The 24802-nt window shown below is 35.0% G+C and overlaps 3 protein-coding genes and 1 pseudogene across 4 annotated transcripts; 2 read left to right on the top strand and 2 right to left on the bottom strand.

Annotated features, from left to right (window-relative positions):
• Positions 1-4673: 4673 nt before the first annotated feature.
• On the top strand, positions 4674-9067 carry LOC137744529 (gamma-tubulin complex component 3-like; annotated as a pseudogene).
• A 1344-nt stretch (positions 9068-10411) lies between these two features.
• Positions 10412-12074, top strand: LOC137744901 (uncharacterized). The gene is made up of 3 exons (XM_068484714.1): positions 10412-11413; positions 11519-11598; positions 11736-12074. The coding sequence occupies exons 1-3, from the start codon at positions 10541-10543 to the stop codon at positions 11827-11829; spliced, it is 1047 nt and encodes a 348-aa protein (XP_068340815.1). The 5' UTR covers positions 10412-10540; the 3' UTR covers positions 11830-12074.
• Positions 12075-14009: 1935 nt separating this feature from the next.
• LOC137744902 (thioredoxin-like 3-1, chloroplastic) lies at positions 14010-16015 on the bottom strand. Of its 2 annotated transcripts, XM_068484716.1 has the most exons (6): positions 15575-16015; positions 14880-14954; positions 14700-14766; positions 14457-14474; positions 14218-14364; positions 14010-14124 (listed from the first exon to the last, which is right to left on the bottom strand). In XM_068484716.1, the coding sequence occupies exons 1-5, from the start codon at positions 15880-15882 to the stop codon at positions 14266-14268; spliced, it is 567 nt and encodes a 188-aa protein (XP_068340817.1). In that variant the 5' UTR covers positions 15883-16015; the 3' UTR covers positions 14010-14124; positions 14218-14265. The 2 variants fall into 2 exon arrangements, with proteins under 2 accessions (XP_068340817.1, XP_068340816.1); XM_068484715.1 differs by having other exon boundaries at positions 14010-14364.
• A 5337-nt stretch (positions 16016-21352) lies between these two features.
• On the bottom strand, positions 21353-23604 carry LOC137744528 (thioredoxin-like 3-1, chloroplastic). The gene is made up of 7 exons (XM_068484324.1): positions 23575-23604; positions 23429-23464; positions 22723-22831; positions 22015-22111; positions 21835-21901; positions 21595-21612; positions 21353-21502 (listed from the first exon to the last, which is right to left on the bottom strand). The coding sequence occupies exons 1-7, from the start codon at positions 23602-23604 to the stop codon at positions 21353-21355; spliced, it is 507 nt and encodes a 168-aa protein (XP_068340425.1).
• Positions 23605-24802: the final 1198 nt, after the last annotated feature.

Raw genomic sequence — 24802 nt, 5'->3', positions numbered from 1 at the left:
CATGGACCACACCACCTCGGCACGTCCTTGGTTGATTATTGGACCCATCAAATATTTTTATTATTTATTTTACAATATCTCGTGAATAGCAAATTCGATACCAAATTAGATTACTCATTGTGTGGTTTAGTCGAACTTCCCCTCCCCTTAGTGTAAAATATATCGTTGTACTAAAAAAAAACCAATATCTTACTTTATTTATTATGTATAAGCGGTATTACAATAACACTGTTCTAAATATATAAAAAATAAGTCGCTTAGTACTACAATCTAGTGGTATTTCTTTTCATATGTAAGTGAGAGGTCTTAGGTTCGATTCTCTCCAAAAGCAAATTTGAACCACATTATTGCTAGCCCATTGTGAGGCTAAGCTCACCTCATCCTCCTTACTGTAGATAGTATCGTTTGTTAATAAATAAAAATAAAAGAAGTATAAAAAACATGAGAAATAATAAGGAGATGAGACATGATTAAGGACAATGGCTGATTCGTGATTTGAACCTTGGGAGTTTCAGTGTTAAAAGGTTCAAGGTTTTTAGCTAGAAGTATGTAAAAAAAAAAAATCAGTTTATTCACTGAGGCAGTTCTTTAAACACTTGGTAGTCTTTGTCGTCAACCAAACCATGTTGTACATATGTCAACAAATATCAACATATGTCGAAGCAATATGAAGAGTGATATCGAAAGTATATGTCTAGTGTTATCGACACAACCAGTCGAAATATGCCTAGTATGCATTACATCAAACACTTGGTGAGCACAAAAATGACTCATACCAAACATTCAGATGATCATCAAAGATCTTCACATGTATATTTCTTGAACTTTAGATTAAGGAGAGGAGAATTGCACAAAGCAAAACAATGGGACAGTGAAAACTATATGTTGAATTTTGTATAAACATATTGTATTAAGCAACACAATGAGTCAATTACAATACGGTATACAACTCAATACAAATATTATATGTCCGTCATCCACATAAGTCGAACTTGAAATATTTGACTTATACTTAAGGAAGAATACCGTCAAATTATAGAATTTGCTAATAAATCCAAAATATTGGATGTTAAAGCAACGTTAATTACACGATAGTTATTTAATTATTAGATTCGAGCAAGTTCCAAACATTAATCTTATAATAATATGAATGTTGGGCATTAATATTAACAAAAATTTGGCATATCTTTTGTTCCTACTCGAGTATCTGCATCAAGCATATAACAATGAGAATATTAGGTAACCCTTTTGATATAAAAAGGAAAAAATTAATGGGTTAATGGATAGGTAAACCATCCATTATGTATGGCAATGGTTTCAAATTTGTTCCATTTGGTAGCATATGGTTGTCATAATTTGAATCAAAGACTTGATTTTAATTTAATTAAGGCACTTAATCATAATCTTAACTATAATCTGCATGCAAGACAAATTTGTTTACACTATTATTTTTAAACATTGGGGGCAACTAAACCTAGTCAATGCGACCGGCGATCACACGTTGGGAGTCTGTGTTCACAAGCATATGTCGATTTTATGCTATTTCTGTTTTTGAATTTTTTTTTTTAATATAAATGATATTGGATGAGCATTTAAACATAATAATTGAGTACGAAGGTGAATGTTCTTATGGCATTTATCAATTCGTAATCGGAATCAAAGGTGCCAGATTTTGATTACGGAGTAATTTTGTATTTAGCGAACATATGGACATGTTTACTTATTAGAAATGGGAAAATGAAGAATGAAAGAATTTAGAAATATGAGAAGGAAATGGAATTGGTTCAACTAGTATCCGTATCGAGATGATTCTTGAATTTTAGATTTTAATTACGTTTTTCAAGAGAAAACTTATACTTTTTAATTTTCTTATGTGTAAGTAAACGCATGAGAAAGTTAAATGAGTGAAATGATTCCATTTTTTTTACAAAAAATTATTCTAATTCTTATTCTTTATTAGCAAACATGGAGGAATCAATACCATTGATACTATGAGTACAAAAAATTCTAATAAACAACTTCAATATGAATTTCGAAAATTGAAGCTTTTGAAATTTGCATATTTACGCGTACATACATTCCCCACATTTCTGACAAAACAAAGATGATAAATACGGCAATGATGGCGATTATGATGTGCCAAACGTTGTGTCGTTTGCATCGTATGTAAACAATGAAAAGTACACAGATCTAGTGGGTTAAAAACTTAAAAGCCTTACCTGCGTTTGCAGTTCAGTTTCACCGAATTATATGAATGTTTTCGATAAATGCCCGCAGTGGAAAGTCAGTTTCATACGTACACCCTTACTTAAAACCAAAATAGTCATTTCATAGCATACAGCCCACAGGAATTAATATCAGAAAGGTTGGTTGGATTTTTCCTAAATTGTTTTTAGAGAAATGGGATAAAATGATTATATATCAAATTTTAATTAATGAACTGGGCAAAATTAAATATCGATAACATGATGGTAAGAGAATGACGATGTGTGTAGTGATCAAATATCGCCAACATGTTGAAAAACTGATGACTTCGACAATAGGGCTTTGAAATGATCACTTTGACTAATTTTCCTAAATATCTATTGGGGAGTTAGAATAAAATTGTGTTTAGAGGGGGAATCACACTGTTTGATCTAATCAACTTGGCTACGCTAGGTCTTGCAAAAGAATAAATATAGGATAATTTGCCCTTGTGGTTTGATTTAAGTAACAATTTTTTCGGAAGAAAGACAATCCACAACTTAAAGTACTTGAAAAGTGTCAATTTTTCATAGACTTGGTCTTGGACCAAAATTGTTACTGAACCTAAAGTAGAAGGGTGAAAAGTGTAATTAGCATTTTTTTTTTATAATAAAAGCGATATTCTAACATAAAGAGGAATTAGAAGCGATATTGAAAAATTACTAACAAATAGCGTAAACTTGGCTACTGGAACTAATTTGCCAACACCTGGTCATCAATATTGTTATTTCAAATCCACCATTCTCCATCATTAGAATTTAGATGTAGTCATATAAATTAAGTACCTTATTAAGTGTTATGCCCAACTCCACTAATTTCTCAATTATCCAACAGTGTAGATTGTTCTTAACAAGGCTCCTTGATTTGGGCCGCATTGTCTTTCTTATGGTGGGCTTTGTTGGATACATTTTGTTGGGCTTAAATTGGCAATTAACCCACAAGGAAGCAAAATGTGATCATTCAAACATGCATGGACATTTTACTAAGTGTAATGTTACGAAGACTATATTTGTAAATTAAATGATATGAAAATTGATGATTCAATTATACTAGCGTTGATTAACGTGCTTGTTTCTTATTGGTGACACGTTATTTAGTTTGCAAATTTAGTCTTCCTAGCTTACATTTTTACTAATTTTAGGTAATATTGGGGCACCTCAATAAAACTACAACAGAATAAACTTTGATGGCTCTATGGCAAATAATGAAACTACCATTGACTTTGTCATTGGAGATTCTTTTGGTTCTCCTATTGCTGTAGGAGCTCGAAATATTGAAATTAATATAATTTATGTGGCTAAGGCGTTTGCTTAGAGGAATACCTTCAACTTTAGGCCAAAGGGTTTAGGGATCTTTTGGTTGAAGGTGACTTGAAACTGGTCATCGACTCCATTATCTAGTTTCTTGGATCTTATTTATTGTGAAGCAATTTTTTTTCGACTATCTACAAATACCTTCTTTTTTTTTTTTTTTTTTTTTTGATTGTGCTCGTCTGTAATTAGTAGAACAAAAAATATTTAAAATCAGCTCAAGAGAAAAACATTTTTAGTCAATAATTTAAGAAAAATTATTTTTAGTTGGAAATTTTTTGATAATGTGAGAGAATTATTAGTTTTGTGTTCATCTTCATGATAATTAGCAGAGAGCACACACTTTATGTGTGTGAACAATTTCTCTTAATAAGTGCATATTTTTTTTATTATTGCATAATTACTGTTTTGTCATATTTATATAAATATTGTGTATCAAAAGTGATAGTAAAATTGGAAAAATAAGTATAAAAAGAGGGTAAAATAGGAAAAATAGGGATATGATTGTTATTTTGTCAAAAGGTACAAAATTACTATTTTGCCTTCCTTTTGTCAGTAGTGTGTATCAAAAGTGAAGGCAAAATAGGAAAAAAAAGGGAAAAAAAGGTTGACCAAGAGGGTTTTGCCAATAATAGTATTAGCATATGGACACACACAAAGTGTGTGAGAAAATTTTTTATTTTTGTTTTTGAATTAGAATGAGAGATGAAGAGAGTGATAAAGAATGTGAGAGTGAGAAGTTTTTTTTATTTTAATTAGAGATATGTTAGAATTACATGTAGATGACGTTTTAGAAAAAAAAAAAAGCAAAATTTGGTTGTGTGAAATTACATTTATGCCCCATATTTCTTATTCATGTTCTATTTTAATTAGAAGGATAAACTGGTAATTTCATATAATTTTGATTTACAATGAGCGTTTTATTGATTAGCAGAGAATATAATGCAGTTTTCTTTTTCTAAAACGAAAAAGAAAAACCCCATTTTCGCGCCCAACAAAAAAAATCAAAAACCCCGCAGTCACACTCAACACTCTCGCGGTCTCACCCTCACCAAATCACTCCCACACTCCCGCAAGATCCCCACTCTCCCTTCCTACTTCGACCTTCATCTCTCACTAATGGAGGAAGAAGACCAGCAAAAAGCTGCAGATCTGATCAAAGAGCTCGTCATCTGCCTCTGCTCCCAAAACCCCAATTCCAAATTTCACCCGCCGACTCCAAACTCCCAGGAATTCCAGAGCTCGCTCTGCTATGCTTTTCACTTGATCTTTGATAGAGATTTTACCACACACGCAAACGGGTTAAAACTCCTATGTTACTTGCAAGAATGACAAGGTTGTTGTAGTATAAACGGTTCTCGCAAAGTCGTTCTCCACAGGGATTATTAAATAATTTGAAACAAATCAAATTCGAATTAATTATTGTAAAGAAGAAAATTGAGATGATTGGTTTTATAATCTACTTAAATTAAAACGAATTTAATTAATAAAAATAAACTAATATGCAATATTAAAGATGAAGGGGAAAGAAAACGGTTTTGGAAAAATCAAATTAAGAAAGCACTAGGATTCCACCATCACTTAGCAATTCTATGTATTTTTACCAATTACTTATGATTTACACATGCCACTTTGAAGGTTAGGTTTTCCTAATTTATATTCTACTTGGAACCTCCAACATAGAACGTATATCTAACATGCAACCCGTCCGGACGTTCGGATCGAATTTGAACATGAAAGACTCATTATGCTTTATGAAAACCTTTTGAAAAACCATGCAACCCTTAAGACGTGGTAATCATCTTAAGTGAAATTACAATTATTAATCACAAGAAGTCAGCGTCAATTTCAAGGAACCTTCCAACCAAAACTGCATTGAATTACTTTTCTAAAGATCCTAATGGTGATAAGGTATTAAGACAATTAGATAGTTTTAATCATGGTGATCAATAATTCAAAGTATGCATGCAATCAATCACAAGCAATTAAATAAAAATTACATATTCATGCTAAGGCTTAAGGCTTCGCCCTAGCAAAAGGAATTAGTTGCGCATATTCATAATTGAAATCATAGAAAATATTATTAAGAATAAAAGGAATGAAAACACCTTGAAGTAGAAAATCTCCAAGAACCCTAGCAATTACTCTATGACTCCAAAGTTGCATAAAAGAAAGCGTTGCAAAGATTAAAAACAGCCAAGCAATATGTTTACTGAGCCATCACACAAACCCTAAAACATAGGTCTCATATTCCAACTAGGAAACTAAATAATAATAAAATATCTTAGAAAATAAAACCCTAATTAAACTAGGAGAATCTGCTAAGTACTTGTCCAGCCACGTTTTAACTTCAAATCTCCACCAAATCTGGCCTATAATAGCTTGTTTTAAGGATCAGGACGTTCTAAACACATCTCTAGAAGGCCACAAACCCATCCGAGGTCATCTTGGGCTCCAAAAACGTCATTCAAGCCCAAAACGCCACTATTCCAGCACTGCGCATGGCTCCTTTATTTTATTGCCAGAAAATCATCGCTTGGTAGAAAAAACTAATATTTTGACATGATCAAGCTAAGTAACTCACGAACGTCCTCCAATTGGAATTACTCCAAAATTCGTCTATTTGACCATGTTTTGCTCCAGAAGAAGTCGAAAGTCCTATATTATAAATACAATTCAAAGTATCAAAATTCTTCCAAATTATTAACCAAAATATACTAAGAATAGGGTAAAATATATAATATAAAATATACTCATCAATCTTCAGTCGATTAACTCTATCCGTCGCTCCCGACGCCACCGCCATAGCCCAGTCCATCAAGTGCTGCCTCGCCACTCAAGGTAAGTCCTCGCAGGCCCTCACTTTCGCTGGCCTTTATACCAAATTCGTGTCGAAAACTGGCCCCGGGAGTGTAAATAACAAATGGGCAGTCGTTTATTTGCTCAAAATTGTGTCGGATGATCGGAAAAATGGGAAAACCCAGTTGGATTCTTCGGTTTTGTTGCCCAATTTGGGGTTAAATGATGCCAAATCGAGGAAGGAGTCGAGGGTTTTGGTGGGTAGGGAGAATAAGGAAAAGGGTTGGAACAATAAGGTATTGTTGGTTTCTAAAGACCTGGAAAATCTCCGCGAAATTGCTTTTAGGGAGTTTGTGAATTTGATTAAAGAAGAAAATGAGGTTTCTGAAGAGGTTTTGGTGAGAGAGGTGTTGTATGCCTGTCAAGGAATTGATGGCAAGTATGTGAAATTTGATAGTAGAGCTGATGGTTATGCTTTATCGGATTTGATTAAGGTGCCTAGAGCAACCTGCATTAGGGTTCATAAGCTTTGTGAATTGGGGTGGTTGTTTAGGAAGGTTAAAGGGTATATTTCAGAGAGTATGGATGGGTTTCCATATGACAATGTTGGAACCGTTGGGCAAGCCTTTTGTGTTGCGTTACAAGATGAGCTCTCCGATTACTATAAGTTGTTGGCTGTTCTTGAAGTGCAATCAATGAATCCAATTCCTTTGGTTTCAGAGACTGCGAGCTTAGAGAATTATCTTTCTCTGAGGAGATTGTCTATTTGGTTTGCGGAGCCAATGGTGAAAATGAGGTTAATGGCTGTTTTGGTTAATAAATGTAGGGTTTTAAGGGGTGGGGCAATGGCTGGGGCTATTCATTTACATGTCCAACATGGTGACCCATTGGTGCACGAGTTCATGGGACGCTTACTTCGGAGGGTATGTTCTCCACTATTTGAGATGGTGAGGAGTTAGGTTTTGGAAAGGGAGTTAGACGATGTTTTTGCAAAATTCTTTGTAATAGACCAGTCAGTGAAAGCTGAGTCTCTTTGGAAGGAAGGTTACATGCTTCATGCCGGAATGCTTCCTTCTTTTATTTCTTAATCGCTTGCTCAACGCATTCTGATGACAAGCAAGTCAATCAATTTCCTTCATGTTTGTTGTAAGGATCGTGGTTGAGCTGATGCTGCAATAGAAGATGCATCTGTTGTTGGTACCACAACAAGAAGATGGGGTCTTGGATATGGTGAAACTGATGTTCTTGAGTCTTTGGTTGATGGAGCAGCAAAGAGAGTTGATAAGCATTTGTTGGATGTTATTTACAACCAGCACAAGTTCAAGGAGCACTGTCTTGCTATAAAGCGGTATTTACTCCTCGGATAGGGTGACTTCGTTCGGTATCTAATAGATATAGTTGGGCTAGAGCTTTCTGAACCTGCTAACACAATAAGCTCTTTTCAGCTAGCTGGATTGTTGGAAACTACAATTCGAGCATCTAATGCTCAGTATGATGATCGTGACATATTGGATAGGTTGAAGGTAAAGATGATGCCACATGGAACTGGAGATAGGGGCTGGGATGTGTTTTCATTGGAATATGATGCAAAGGTTCCTTTAGATACTGTTTTTACAGAATCTGTGATGACGAAGTATTTAAGAATTTTTAATTTTTTATGGAAGCTTTGATGAGTAGAGCATGCCCTTATTGGTATTTGGAAGACAATGAAGCCAAATTGTATCACTTCACGTTCATTAATGAACCTCCCGAATGCATTTAAGTTGCAATTACTTTCAACTTTGAGACGATACCAGGTTCTTTGGGATGAAATGAATCATTTTGTCTCAAACTTGCAATACTATATTATGTTTGAAGTCTTGGAGGTGTCTTGGTCCAATTTTTTGAATGAAATAGACGTGGCTAAGGACCTCGATGTTCTACTTGCCGTACATGAAAAGTACCTTCATTCCATTTTGGAGAAATCCCTCATTGGAGAACGTTCCCAAACCCTTTATGATTCACTCTTTGCCTTGATTGATCTTATATTGAAATTCCGAAGTCATGCAGATCGATTGTCTGAAAGGATTAATGAGTTGCAAGCCAGGTATTCTTCATTCTGTATGATCACAGTTATTTGTGAACCAAAATACTGCTACCTCAGTCCTTGTTTTTTTTTTCTTCATAAACTAATGTCTTGGATGGTTTGTTGCAGAACCATGGAATCCTCTTTACCCTCTCGAGACAAGAGTAAAGCAAAAAAGCGATCAAATGATAGGTCGTTAGAGTCTGGATCCTGGATTAGTGAAGGTAGGAAAACCCTCACGCAATGTGCTAGTGAATTTCTTTGGAATATGGGACAAGATTTAGATGCACTATCAAAAGAATATTCATCATTGCTTGAGGATTTTATTTCTAAGTTGTCCATGCAACAACAAACTGTCTCAAAGAAGCAACAAACTGTCTTAAGTCTTCCACAGAGGTCAAGTATAGGGCCTTGTCTTCTACAGTTGCAGAACTTGATTGGATTAAGCAAATTCTCGGTTTTCTGCATATTAAAGTCCCTTATATTTCAATTCTGTTTTATGATAACATGTCGGCCATCGCCTTATCTTTCAATCTCGTTCAACACCAAAGAACAAAACATGTCAAGGTTAATGTTCACTTTGTTTGAGGACGGGTTGCCAAGAATTAACTCCATGTTCAGTTTGTCTCTTCCAAGGAACAATTTGTAGATATTCTAACTAAGGGATTAAGTGCCCCTTTGTTTCATACACATTGTAGAAATCTCATGCTAGGATCATCCAAGCATGAGTTTAGCATGAGTTTGAGGGCGGATGATAGAGATATTATGTGTGCGTTTAAGATTATGACACTTGACATAAGATTAGCTAGGTAGTTAGATTAGTTGCAATCTTGTGCTCTCTATAAATACTTGTATTGAGATTTCTTACTTACTAAGAAATAATATATCAAAGAAATATTCAGCCTCTCTTTCTCTTCTCTGTGAATCTTCTCTTTCTCTCTCTATTCATATACGAGATATGTTTCTTTCTCTAGCTTAACAGTTGGAACAACTTTCGAGAAAGACACTAAAGATCTTCAATATTGGTATGTAATATTTAAACTTTCAATATAATTTGAAAATGAGAGGTCTTAGGTTCAATTATCGTCAAAGACGATTTTGAACCACATTATTGCTAGTCTATTGTGAAACTTAGTCTACCCTCCTCGGTCCTTTCCCTTAATCCCTTAGTGTAGATAATTTCGTTTGTTAAAAAAAAATACAGGATTTTTGAGTGACTCTTTTTTTTGTTGTCATTTCACAAATTTCTTTTAATGCGCAAGTTAGAGTATATGTAATCAATTTTTCGTACCCTACTTGGAATGGTTCTTAATTGCTAAATTAAACCCTATACTGGGAGCTTTACATCATTAAAAACTCTACAATGACGTTTGTAGAATGGTTCAAAAATACAAGAGCTCATCTCGTTCTTTAATTTATCACGTGATATTCATTTTAGTATAATTTGTAAACACGTTACACATATGGAAATTGTTATTAGTACTTCAAAAAACTCATTTTGCATTTCAAACTTTTTATAATTAGAGAGAAAAATACACTTGTGAGTAGTGTAAAATAAGATTTTTTGAGTGTTAATAACAGTTTCCTATACATATTTATTAGACATCAAAATGTAAAAACTAAATCCAAGTTGCACGAGAGAAGAATTTCTTCAAGAATATAGGTTTCAAGTCAAATCAATGAGGTGGCTTTTTTTTTTTTTTTGAGCAAAAAATATTATCTATACTAAAAAGGGAGAGATGAACTTAGCCTCATAATAGATTAATAATAATATGGTTCAAATTCGCCTTACATGAAAATCGAATCTAAAACCTTTCATGTGTGTGTTTTTTTTTTCTTTTCTACTTTTGATTCAAAAACCAGTTCGGGTCTGCAGTGACAGCTCAATCACTTCAACAACACAGAAATTGCAAAAGAAAAGCCCAAATAGGATTTCTTCCAGACCCTTCTATTCTCCTACTTTATTGGGCCGCCCCTCAAAATTCCAGACCCTTCCACACCCCTCAGTTCCCCCAAAGAACACTCCAGACAACTCCCCCCACCCTATTTCTCTCTCCTCTCCGCATCCCAAACCCTCACTCTCTCTCTCTAGAACTTTGAGTGTGATTCCTGATTCGAATCAATGGCGAAGTACGGCGAGGGCGACAAGCGGTGGATCGTGGAGGACAGGCCCGACGGAGCCAACGTCCACAACTGGCACTGGGCGGAGACCGACTGCCTTGGCTGGTCACGTGACCTCCTTGCTAAGCTCCTCAACAACCTCACCATCCTCGATGGCGAAGGCAACCTCCACCTCAAGACCAAGACCGTCGACAAGGTCGACGGCGAGGCCTACGTCAACGTCCGGAAGGGGAAGATCATCCCGGGATACGAAATCAGCCTCAATCTGTCGTGGGAGGGGGAGGCGAAGGACGGCGACGGGAAATCGCTGCTGAAGGTCGACGGAGTTGTGGAGATTCCTTATATTTCAGACGAGAACGCCGACGAGGACCCGGAGGTTAAGATTTCGGTGAAGGATGAGGGGCCGGTTGGGAGGAGGATTAAGGAGGCGATGGTGGCGAAGGGGAAGCCTTTGATTTTGGAAAAGGTTAGGGTCTATGTGGAGAGTATGGCGAAGGGCGGGCCTGCGAAGGAGGAAATTGAGGTTAAGAAGATTGCGCCGAAGAGTAATTCGACGGCGGCGGTGGCTGCGGCGGCAGCGAAGGAGGTAGCTGTGGAGAAAGAGGAGGCGAAGAAGGAGAGCAAGAAAGGGTTTAAGACGATTAGTTTGACAGAGAAGTTCAGTTGCAGGGCGAAAGATATGTTTGAGATTTTGATGGATGACAATAGGTGGAAGGGTTTTACGCAGAGCAATGCGAAGATAAGCAAGGAGGTTGGAGGGCCGATCAGTATTTTTGATGGGTCGGTGACCGGTTCGAATTTGGAGTTGCAGAATGGGAGTTTGATTGTGCAGAAGTGGAGATTTGGGAGCTGGCCTGATGGGATTGATTCGACGGTATGTGGAATTTGAAATTCGGTTTTCGTGTTTGAATGTGTTATTTTGGGTAGTTTTAATTGGTTTTGTGATTTGTGGATTGAGTGTTATGTTTGAATTTTGTAGGTGAGGCTTACACTTGAAGAACCTGAACCTGGTCTCACTGTTGTTAAGCTAACACATACGAATGTTCCTGAGGAAGACAGGTTGGTTTTGTTTAAGCTTTCGGTTAATGGGTTGTTCTCGAAAACAAATTGAGTTTGATTGAATTGGAGCTTGTGAGTTGAATTGTTTTCTTGGATGGAAAGTTGATTGCCTGGTTTTTATGTGTTTGGTAATGCAGATATGGGAATGCGACTGTGGTGGAGAATACGGAGAGAGGATGGCGGGATCTAATCTTCCAGCGGATAAGGGCAGTTTTTGGTTTTGGCATTTAAGATATTCAAGTAGGTTTTCTCTTGGAATTGTAGAATTTGATGGTTTTGGAAGCGTGAATTCAATGTTTGGAATTAACTTACCGGGTCTAAATGCTTTGAATCTAAGACATTGAGTCCAATGTTATAATGTTGTGCACTGTCATTGATAAGCAGATTTTCTTCGTAATGAATTGTCAGTCCTCTCAAGACTTTAATAACTAAACTTCTTGTGTTAGTATGATTGAGGAAGAGTTAGATTGGTCTCATTGTGTTTCTTTTCTTGTTTCCATTTTTGCTTTTTATTCCGAACCGTTTTTGCTTTTCATCACTGCAAGGAAAATAGGTTTGTCTCTTGATGCTTTGCTGAAGACTTGTGCTTTTGACACATATGGCAAATAAACGTCATTTACGAGTATGTTTGTTACTTGTTTCATTGTTAGCAAATGAACATAAAGTTAATTTGTTAACTTCTTGTAACTTGTTAACTGGTTATTAGAGGGGCTTATCACGTTATGCTGACGCCATATGTGAATGCGAAAGCTTGAAGATTGGATTTGATAAGGGTATGTTTTCTAATCATGTGTTATTGTATAGGTGTATGTATCATGCAGTGTGATTTTATTGTTAGAAATGAACCTATGCTATTGTTGTGTTGTAGCTTGTTAATGGTTTATTCACAACTAATACTGGCGAAGATTTTTTTAGAGGGATGGGTACATTACATTACTAGACCCTACAACCACACAGATTGAATGCAGGTCTCGACTGTAGGTAATATCTACAGACATGCCTGTATCAGTTAGTTTTAGTACGCTGTTCACCGCACCGTGTGTTTGTACAACTGCCTGCTTGAGAGCAGTGCTGCTTTTAGCTGTAGTTAAGTGTTGTGAAATGCGAGTGAAGATTAGGGGTAGTATACATAGTTGCAGAGGTCGCAGTTAGGTGAAGTCTTTTGACAGTGATTCATTTGGCTCAAAAACAATCGAGTGTACTTCCTTGTAGAAGTGGAGAGTGAGGAACCCTGCAGTCTTCAGAAACTAAACGGCTCCATGAATCTTCTCCTTCTGTATTTGATACGATGTTTGCCTCCAGCAAGCTGCGCTCCGTTCCCCACCGGATGTGCGAAACTTAGGCCTTTCTGTTGTTGTTATGCTTTACCCCATATGGATCTGTCTGCAAATTATCTTTCGGGATTCAGTCATCCTGTGATTTTAATGTCGTAAAGAGGAATCATTTCCGGTTTGGCAACTCCTCGCGGGGGAATGAATCAAGATAATTTTGAATCAGAGCCCTAGATTTTTGCTCATCCCTCACTGTAATAATATCTCAGGGTTTACAGCGATAACTTGGTATATTTACTATACGACTATTAACTAAAATATGTCTATTGTTCAATCATTTGATAACCAGAATTAATCTTTGATAAATGATCACTATGAGTCAGACTCAATAGAATATGATCAATCTTTTTTTTCAGTCGTTAAGGTGGAGAACTGAATCAAGAATTCTCTTTCTTTATCATCAATTGAATCATTGTTCGAGACCCAGGATTCTATTTTATCATCAATCCAATCACCGTTCACGTTTTTTCTTTTTCTTATCAATGAATGGATCAAAAACCAAAGGAGGTGTAAGGCTAAGGGTAAAGATGTCTGAGTAACGGTTATTTTGGAATGTACACAGTTGCGTTCGAAATCGTGCTAATAAGGAATCAATGGGCATTTTCAGATATATTACTCAAAAGAATTGACACAATACGCCTAGTCGATTGGAATTGAGAAAATTCTTTCCCTGTTGTTCCAAACATACGATTCATGGGGAGATAAAGAAATAGTTTTAGGGTTTAGGGTTTAGGGTAACGTAGGAGACATCTTTATTTTTCCTCGGGGGGGGAATCCTTAGAATTACCACTGCTTAGCTTTCAATTCACCTCTAACCATCAAATGAAATGTGAATAACCCGTCCTCCTCTCTTTGAAACAAGGGGCGAAGAATTATTTAGTTGTTACAGTTAATTGACTAAATGACTTTAATTATAATCTAGTGAAATATAATATGAAAGGTTTTGATTATAAGTAGAAAGGTGAAATCCGCCAAAACCTTTATATAAGTAGTCTATTTTTTCATGTTATTTTACCAAGGAGGCCATTCTTTGGAAATGACCTCATTGTATGAAACAACCTTGCACAATCCAGCAAGATATGGAGCTAAGGCCGAGTTCTGGCATATTTCATCTCGAACACAAGATTTTCCGTCCGATGAGGCCTCGGAAGAACGGAAAATCAAGCTCGGAAATGGAGTTCATCATTACAAACATCTTAAGAAACAAGACAAAGAGAAGAGAAGTAAATTTGACTGTACAGATTGCTCTTTCATTGACGAATACATATATGCAAGTATTGTGGCCTACCGGAAAAGAAAAGTTGAGAGGAAACAGAGCGATCAGAAAACCGAATTATCACACAAAGTTTTGGAGCATTTCTCTCACTTCTTCAAGCACAAGCCATGCTTTATGTCCCCCAATCACTTCGGCTTTAAACTCTCCATCTTTCCATACCTGCAAATACATTTATCAAATGCATTTAGAACAGTTTAGCAATGTTGTTTATCACAACCAGAAATTGTTAACTGCAAAAGGGAAACTCTCACCTGAATTGTTGGCATTTTCTGAGAAAACGAAACAAGAAAAAAACAAAATTAATGTTACGGTAAATAATGAGGGTAAGGATGGGTTTACACCTCCCCGATACGTGACAGTGGTATCTCTATGAATAACATAATAGTCATTTGTGTTAATGTTCTCATATGACATTGCATTATTGGTATGAGATGTCATAGTGGCATATCAGGAGTGTAATAAGAAAGTCTCTTTCAAAATGCAGATAGACGTACAGAGATGTTTCCCCGCTTTACTAGAGCTTGAGGTACTTTGTTGACATCAACGTAGTAGAATTTGACCCTGTTATGTTTATGTACATAAAAGGGTTTTCACAGTTAGTTCATAACATGGCAAGTCTTATTTTTGTTGGGAGGGACGGAGGGAGGGAGAGAGGAGGGAGGGAGAGTTATTACTTGGTGTCATATTCAGCAGCCAACTTCTCCAATTTAGGCTTCAAATATATGCATTTGCGGCACCAAGATGCCATCCTGTCAATTGGTAGAGGGAAAACTATGTTCAAGTCACCAAATTTAGTGGTAAGAGATAATTTACTTTAAATTTCGGTTCACTTAACTTACTCTTGATCTAGTCGTATTCCTCTTCCTATTGCAAGAAACCTTATATTTGAATTTTCATTTCCATGGATGACAAAATGAGGAATGCTATTAAGACTTCCTCAAAACAAGTCAAAGTGAGACTGGTATATGAACCTTTGCCTCAACAGTTAATTTTGTAGTTTGCTTATCTAAACTAGCTTTGTTCAAGAGAGCAATTTACATGAAACCGTATTGTTTTTATTAGTTTCGTGCCTACGATACAACATTATGTGAACACAAATTTATATATCTTTGTATGATTGTATCAACAACAATAGCATGAAATGCGACGGTGACAATATACTCATGTCATATAAATTATTCTGCTGTTTAGATACGCTCAGCGAGTCTAAAACAGGCTTCCACTAGAAAGTAAACCGTATTTATTTCTAAGAGATAAGATAATTTGAAAACATTTAAGTGGCCTAGCATGCATCAATTCATATATATATATATATATATATAGAGAGAGAGAGAGAGAGAGAGAGAGAGAGAGAGAGAGAGAGAGAGACCAATCAATGACAATGGGCTGGGATCTCTCCTGTGCCTGGCTGAGAATCTGGTCAAGCTGATCACAGTCGTTGATTGCTTCCATCTCCACAACAGTGGGTCTCGAGGTATCCGTGCCCCAAAAGGCCTCAACTTTCAAGTCCATCTTCAACGTCCTGTTCCCATCTCTGTTTCTGTTCAAAAACCCTAATCCGGAAGCTTTTGGCAACAGCAAGAAACCGCCGCCGTTGCTCCAGAACTGTGGCTGTTGCTCTCTGTGATGGACTTCTCTGCTACACAGGACGTGAGAATTGGCTGCCAAAACAGACATCTTACTCCAGTACTCCTACTCTCTCTGTTACAGTATCAACTATTACAAAGAAGAAGAAGAAGAAAACATACGACTTTTGATTCGGAGGAAGTGAGAGTTTTAGGATGATGGGTCAGAAAATGGTGGCTTTCTTATGTTGGATATTTTGACACTTGAGCAGTTTGGTTCATTTTATTTTTTAGGATATTTATCTTGATTCGAAAAGTGGGAGGAAATGGTTAACGTTTGTGGAAAGCTTATCCACAAGTGAGACACAAAATGATAAAGTCTAGTTACAATATATTCATACAGAATATTTTTACTCATCGTAATAATTATGATGTATGTTTATAATACATTATCTGTCATGTATTTTTTTTAATTTTTGTTAATTTTTATATTAAATCTTACTTTTCAATTAAAAAAAAAATTAACCACGGTGTACAATAAAAGAAAAAATACTTGTTACTCACCAGGAAGTACTCAAATACCAATAATTTTAGAACACCTGGCATTTCAACTCTCTTTCAATATTTGGCTCTCTCTGTAACCAAACACATTTTGTACCCGAGACCAAACACCTATCTTCTTATCCATCTTCTTTCCTTGCCCAGCGCAATCCCTCTTTCTCCGTCGACCACTCCGACGACCATGGCTTCACTTCTGTTGATGCCATGGCAGATCCACCAAAGGTTCTCCGTCTGCCCAACCACCCATGTCTCTTATCCCTTATCATCAAAATCTGTTACAGGTTGACCAATTTTTTTGTCGAAATCACTTGCTGATTGATGTTGCAGAGAAGAAGTGGATGGGGTTCAGATCGACGGAGGAGGGATGGATAGAGTGGAGGTGTGCCGCTACGGTAGACGGTTGGGAGATTTGGGCTGACGGTTGGAGAAGGGACCGGAGATGGAGTCGACTATTGGAGGAAAGAAGTTGGAGGCGGGTGGTTGGGATGAAGCAGAACGATCTGGCATGGCAAGATGGAGAAGAAGAGAGGTGTTTGGTTCCGGGTACAAAGGTGTTTGGTTCCAGAGATAGCAAAATATGGGAAGAGAATTATAATGACAAGTGTTTCAAAATCATTGGGCCACATAAGATGGTCAGTAATTAGAGTACTCCCCAGTATTGTCCGCATTCGAAAAAAATTAATCTAGGTTCAATGAAAGGACATAATTAGATTTATGGTAAGCATACACCTTGATTTATAGTGGTAAGCAAAATTACTCCTAATTTTGTAGACTAAATTTACAAAATAAATGATGTGTCACCAATAAATAAATAAAAACACGTTAATTAACAATTAAGTAATAATTCAATCATCAATTTTTATGTTTTTTAATTTATAAAATTTAATTTATATATTTAACCTCTCTAGTATTATCCGACTCAAAATACTCACATGCGGAGTAACGTTTTTGGGAAGAAATGCTTTGTTAAATGCTACCCAAAACAATGCAGGCCTATTTGATTCTTATTTGGGTTGGACTCATCACAATCATACCATGCCAACAATCATGTTGGACTTGTGCATTTTCTGTTTGGTCACTGAAATATTTGTACCAATATAGGTATAAGAAGATTACCCGGTTTTGGTTTTCATTTATTGTTTTTTGGTTTTCATTTATTGCTTACATATGAAAATAATAAATTTTAAACTATGAAACAAGTTCTTTTTGCTAGGTCCCATGAAAATGTCTAATTTTGCAATATTCACATACACAAATTATGAAACAAATCATTCTCGTGTGTGAAGTTCACTTTTTTAAATTTTATTTAAAGCCTCCGATATCTCAAGACTGACCCTGCTAATAGATGTGATATTCACTTATGTATTAGATCGTACGTCTAAATTAGAGATGCAGTACCCCAAGCGTTAGTCATTATTTGAAAGTTCACCATACTATAAAGCTTCAGCAACAAACTTAAGAGGAGAAACGGGTACGTGCCCCATGTGGATGATCCGTCGTTTCTACAACTATATAAGTAGAAATAATGCACGCAAGCTAAAAAGCTTGCTGAGTATATATGCTATGCAGTGTTCAACTTTTGTGCTCAGACATTCACATGGGGCGGCTGAAATCATGACCTTTCCGGGTAAGTAATTCAAATTCCTTCTTTTGTACGTTTGTTATTTATACTATTATTAAGAAAATCCTTGTTGTCAAGTTTTTTTTTTTTTTTTTTTTTTTTTTTTTTTTTTTTTTTGGCCCTTATTTTTGATACACAATATTGACATAAGGAGGGTAAAATAGTAATTTTCTATCTTTTGAACTTTTTGCCTATTTTGCCCTCACTTTTAATACACAATATTTACACAATGAGGGCAAAATGGTAATTTTGAGAAAATGACAATCATATCTCTATTTCCCTATTTTACCTATACTTTTGATACACAATATTTACATAAGATAAAAAATATGCACTTATTAAGAGAAATTGTCACACCATCATTTTTTCATACAGATAAGTCCTTGAGGAGAACGTGGAGGAGGTGGGCGGTTGAAGAGGCTTTAATTTTGTCAATCATATTCCTATTTTTCCTATTTTACCCTCATTTTTTTTGAGAAAATGACAATTATATACCTATTTTTCCTATGACAAAAAAATATGCCTTTATTGAGATAAAATGTCTTAGAGGGATTATATTCACACACCCCACCTGGCATTCGTGTCGTGTTTCTCGTGTTCGTGTCGTTTTCGTGTCATACCCTATAGCTTAACGAGTTGTGTCGTGTAATGCCCTTTAAAGTAAACGGGTAATATGACTCGACCCAAAATCAACCCGTTAATATTATCAGGTAATATGACCCGACCCGTTACCTGTTAAGAAAAATATATTTTAAATCAATAAAAATGAAAATGAAAAACATAATTTGACCCAAAAAAATGTAAAACATAATACTGAATTACTAAATACATACTAAATTTTGGAGTTGACCCCTTCATGAAAATTGTAAAGTTTTTCATTATAAGTGAATACATTTTTCACACTTCTACAATAATTATTATTAATTTTGCGCTCAAATAAAAAATAATATTCATGAGATTTGGACAGTTTTAAAAATATAAACGACCATGTAACCATCTTCTAAGCGTTGATGATACAATTATGAACGTTTATTATGCTTTCACATATTTCAGACTTATCCATTAATGATTATGAATTTTGTTTATTTTGAACTCCCTTAAAAATACTATTCATGAGAGTTTTTATGGTTTTAAAAATTCAAACAATCATATACCCATCCTCAAAAGCGTAGATGATGCGATTACGAGCTTTTACATATTTTTTCATATTTTTCACACATGTAAATTAATTATTATAATTTTTTTAATGTGTTTGGTATTTTTAAATTACTTAATATTTTTATTTTTAATGTGTTTTATGATTTTTAATCTCAATCTTTGTCTATAATATACTATAAAAATAAATAAATAAATAAAACTTAAATTTTAAAATTTATATAGAATAATAATTAATAAACAATATATATACATATTCATTATATCTATTGTATTTTATAGTAAGTTTTTTTTAGTAGTTTAAAAAATTAAAATAATCAAAATAACTTTTTTCTTATCGTGTCAAAACAGATTATCCGCGTGTCACTCTCGTGTAAAACTGTTAACGATCCGTTATTAACGGGTTATTATCCTATGACCCGATAATGATCCGATTAGTTATCGTGTTGATCCGAAACCCGTTATTTTCGTGTCGTGTTAACGGATCGTGTAAGAAATTGCTAGGTCTACCCCAAATTACTTCTCTCACACCCTTTTAATTTTTTTAATATTTTCTACACATCACTAACACTTGATAGAAAAATATTAAAAAAATTAAAAGAGTGTGGGATAAGTAATTTGGGGTGTGTGAATATAGGACAAGGATTGTCTGCCCTCCCGTGCCCTTTTATTTGTCTGGTCACGGTTAAGCCACGTCAACATTTTATATTACTATTCATTTTTGTCTTATTATCTCTATAAAAAAAAACAATATAAAATGTTGACGTGTCTTAATCGTGATCACATAAAATAGGAAGGCACTGGAAGTGGGAGGGCAGACAATCCTTGTATGTGAATATAATCTCCCAATGTCTTATCATCATTGTCTTATACTCTTTTTTAAAATTTTGAAAACTAATCACACTCCTTAATAAAAAAAACAAAAAATAAAATGAAATCCTTCACACACAAAGTGCGTGCTCATCTTCTAGTTTAAATTATTGCATGTCATTTCCCAGCTAGATAGCAGCAGAGAGACCCATGCATTCCTGCATGCTTTTTTCGATTGCATCTCACGGCTAAAGTTGCTTCATATATCGTAACAGTGTGATGCTTATATAGTACCCTAATTACATCTCATATGTCCAATAAAAATTGTTTTTCTTCTTTTTGTGACATCGGTTGGGATCTTCAATTTGTGGACAGCCAATTTCTTTTCTTGTAAACTTTAAAATTCACTTCAAAATTTTGTTTTCCTCGTAATTACTTATGAGAATTAGTTTTGAGCTGTTCATGAAATTTATAACTTATCTTTCGTGGTTGGGACCTTTTTTTTCAACTCATTGCATTCTAGGTTCAAACTCTTCTCTCTCATTTTAAAATAGAGCAGTGCCGACTGTAATAAAAGAAAAAAAATTACATATATATAATGCCTTCTTTTTTTTTTTTTTTACTTTTTTTTTAAATTTTATTTTACAAACTATTGATTATTAATCTCAATTATCAAAATTATGAATTCTCCATAAAAGCCTAGTGATGTTGCTTGTCCATAAACTTTACAATTACTTCTCTTTCTTAATAATTTTCCCCACTTTTTAAAACTGCAATAACTTGGTACTAGATGCATAGATGTTGCTAGTCACTGTGGTTGAACAAATATTCATATCTTTACACCAATATATCGACATAATTACTTGACAATGCCGGAATGTCGAGGATATCATTAGTTAGTTTTTTTAGTTGTAATTATGTTAAGATCTAATGATCTCATCGACACTAAAATGATTGCAAACTCTTCTCTTTGTATTTTCTTGTTTTTTCTCTTCTGTTTTTACAATCGGGGTTATGTATATGTATGTATGTATGTATGTATGTATATCACAATGCTAAAACAGAATGTGTTGAGATAATTAATAGTTTGAATGACATTAAACTTGAACTCTAACACTTATCTCCTTTTAAAATTTAATTACGAAGTAAACAAGATAAAAGAAACTAATTAAAATATTATCATCACTCTTGGAAGTATTGCTCTCTAGCTAGTTATCGTCACGTTTGGGAGAAAAATGCATAAGAGATCATCATGTTTCGACAAAAATTAAAAAAGAAGAAGAAGAAGAAGATCATCATGTCTCTCCAAATTTGAGCAAAATCAAATGGCACAGCTTGTCTTTTTCTTTGATCATTAAAGTTTGATTGGTTCGGGAGGTTGGTCGGTGAAGATGAACTTGTTGAGTGATTTGGACTTGGACAAAAGTCAAACTGTCTAAATTGTTCGGTTTTGGTTTTGAGCTTTAAGTTGTGATCCACAATAAATCGAATTGGACGGTTGGAGCATTTCTCTCACTTCTTCAAGCACAAGCCATGCTTTATGCCCTCCAATCACTTCGACTTTAAACTCTCCATCTTTCCATACCTGCAAATACATTTATCAAATGCATTTAGAACAGTTTAGCAATGTTGTTTATCACAACCAGAAATTGTTAACCGCAAAAGGGAAACTCTCACCTGAATTGTTGGCATTTTCTTAGAAAACGAAACAAGAAAAAAAAATTAATGTTACGGTAAATAATGAGGGTAAGGATGGGTTTACACATCCTCGATACGTGACAGTGGTATCTCTATGAATAACGTAATAGTCATTTGTGTTAATGTTCTCATATGACATTACATTATTGGTTTGAGATGTCACAGTGGCGTATCAGGAGTGTAATAAGAATGTCTCTTTCAAAATGCAGATGGACGTACAGAGATGTTTCCCCGCTTTACTAGAGCTTGAGGTACTTTGTTGACATCAACGTAGTAGAATTTAACCCTGTTATGTTTATGTACATAAAAGGGTTTTCACAGTTAGTTCAAAACATGGCAAGTCTTATTTTTGTTGGAAGGGACGGAGGGAGGGAGAGAGGAGGGAGGGAGAGTTATTACTTGGTGTCATATTCAGCAGCCAACTTCTCCAATTTAGGCTTCAAATATATGCATTTGCGGCACCAAGATGCCATCCTGTCAATTGATAGAGGGAAAACTATGTTCAAGTCACCAAATTTAGTGGTAAGAGATAATTTACTTTAAATTTCGGTTCACTTAACTTACTCTTGATCTAGTTGTATTCCTCTTCCTATTGCAAGAAACCTTATATTTGAATTTCCATTTCCATGGATGACAAAATGAGGAATGCTATTAAGACTTCCTCAAAACAAGTCAAAGTGAGACTGGTATATGAACCTTTGCCTCAACAGTTAATTTTGTAGTTTGCTTATCTAAGCTAGCCTTGTTCCAGAGAGCAATTTACATGTAACGGTACTGTTTTTATTAGTTGCGTGCCTATGATGCAACATTATGTGAACAAAAATTTATATATCTTTGTGTGATTGTATCAACAATAATAGCATGAAATGCGACGATGATAATATACTCGTGTCATATAAATTCTTTTGCTATTTAGATGCGCTCAGCGAGTCTAAAACAGGCTTCCACCAGAAAGTAAACCGTATTTATTTCTAAGAGATAAGATAAATAATGTGAAAACATTTAAGTGGCCTAGCATGCATCAATTCATATATATATAGAGAGAGAGAGAGAGAGAGAGAGAGAGAGAGAGAGAGAGAGAGAGAGAGAGAGAGAGCAATCAATGACAATGGGCTAGGATCTCTCCTGTGCTGAGTATCTGGTCAAGCTGATCACAGTCGTTGATTGCTTCCATCTCCACAACAGTGTGTCTCGAGGTATCCGTACCCCAAAAGGCCTCAACTTTTAATAAATGCATATTTTTTTAATGTTACATAATTATTATTTTGTCATTTTCATGTAAATATTATATATCCAAAAAAAGGTAAAATTGAAAAAATAAATATATGATTGTCATTTTAAAAAAAAAAATAAAAAATAAAAGATAAAATAGGAAAAATAAGGATATAGTTGTCATTTTATCAAAAGGTACAAAATTACTATTTTACCCTCCTTTTGTCAATAGTGTGAATAAAAAAACAGGCAAAATAGCAAAAAACAAAAAAAAGAGAAAATGTTGACAAGGAGGATTCTCTTAATAGTATAGATAAATGATGTATGTTTATGATACATTTGATCATCTGACATATATTTTTTTCCTTAATTCTCGTTAATTTTCATATTAAATGTTACTTTTCAATTTAGAAAAAAAATAAAAAATTAACCACGGTGTTCAATAAAAAAAATAATACTTGCGTGCTCGCTAGGATGTACTCAAATAACAAAGCGGGTGTTTTCAAAATTAAAGATAGGATAATACTTGGTACTCTCCCAATTCCACTGGAGAGTACCCAATTTACTGATCGCTTTATCTGGCCCAATAATTTTAGAACACCTGGCATTTCAACTCTCTTTCAATATTTGGCTCTCTCTGTAACCAAACACATTTTGGACCCGAGACCAAACACCTATCTTCTTATCCATTTTCTTTCCTTGCCCAGCCCAATCCCTCTCTTTCTCCGGCGACCATGGCAGATCCACCAAAAGTTCTCCGTCTGCCCAACCACCCATGTCTCTTATCCCTTATCATCAAAATCTGTTACAGGTTGACCAATTTTTTTGTCGAAATCACTTACTGATTGATGTTGCAGAGAATTTGGAGAAGTGGATGGGGTTCAGATCGACGGAGGACAGATGGATAGAACGATCTGGCATGGCAAGAAAAGAAGATGGAGAAGAAGAGAGGTGTTCGGTTCCGGGTACAAAGGTGTTTGGTTCCAGAGATAGCAAAATATGGGAAGAGAATTATAATGACAAGTGTTTCAAAATCATTGGGCCACATAAGATGTTCAGTAAATAAAGTACTCCCCAGTAAGAACTCAAGTATCATCTGTATTAAAAAAAAAAAATTAATCTAGGTTAAGTGAAATGATACATGACAGATGAGGTGCATGGTAAGCAGCAAAATTACTTCTAATTTGCAGACTAAATTTACAAAATAAATGATGTGTCATCAATAAATAAAAAAACATGTTGATCAACACTTAAGTAATAATCCAATCACCAAGTACTATGTCTTTTAATTTATAAAATTTAGTTTATGCATTTAGTCTCTCTAGTATTATGACTCAAAATATTCACGTGTGGAGTAACGTTTTTGGGAAGAAATGCTTTGCTGAATGCTACCCGAAGAAGAAATGCTTTGCTGAATGCTACCCAAAACAAAGCAGGCCTATTTGATTCTTATTTGGGTTGGACTCCTCACAATCATACCATGCCAACAATCATGTTGGACTTGTGCATTTTCTGTTTGGTCACTGAAATATTTGTACCAATATAGGTATAAGAAGATAACCCGGTTTTGGTTTTCATTTATTGTTTTTTGGTTTTCATTTATTGCTTACATATGAAAATAATAAATTTTAAAATATGAAACAAGTTTTTTTTTGCTAGGTCCCATGAAAATGTCTAATTTTGCAATATTCACATACACAAATTATGAAACAAATCATTCTCGTGTGTGAAGTTGTTCACTTTTTCAAATTTTATTTAAAATCTTCGACATCTAAAGACCGACCCTGCTAACAGATGTGATATTCACTTTTGTATTAGATCCTACGTCTAAATTAGAGATGCAGTACCCCAAGCGTTAGTCATTATTTGAAAGTTCACCATACTATAAGGCTTCAACAACAAACTTAGAGGAGAAACGGGTACGGTCCCCATGTGGATGGTCCATCGTTTCTACAACTATATAAGTAGAAATAAT

This window comes from Pyrus communis, chromosome 9 (genome assembly GCF_963583255.1).
Source record: "Pyrus communis chromosome 9, drPyrComm1.1, whole genome shotgun sequence".
Classification (NCBI taxonomy): domain Eukaryota; kingdom Viridiplantae; phylum Streptophyta; class Magnoliopsida; order Rosales; family Rosaceae; genus Pyrus; species Pyrus communis.
This window is presented reverse-complemented; position numbering and strand designations above follow the sequence as displayed.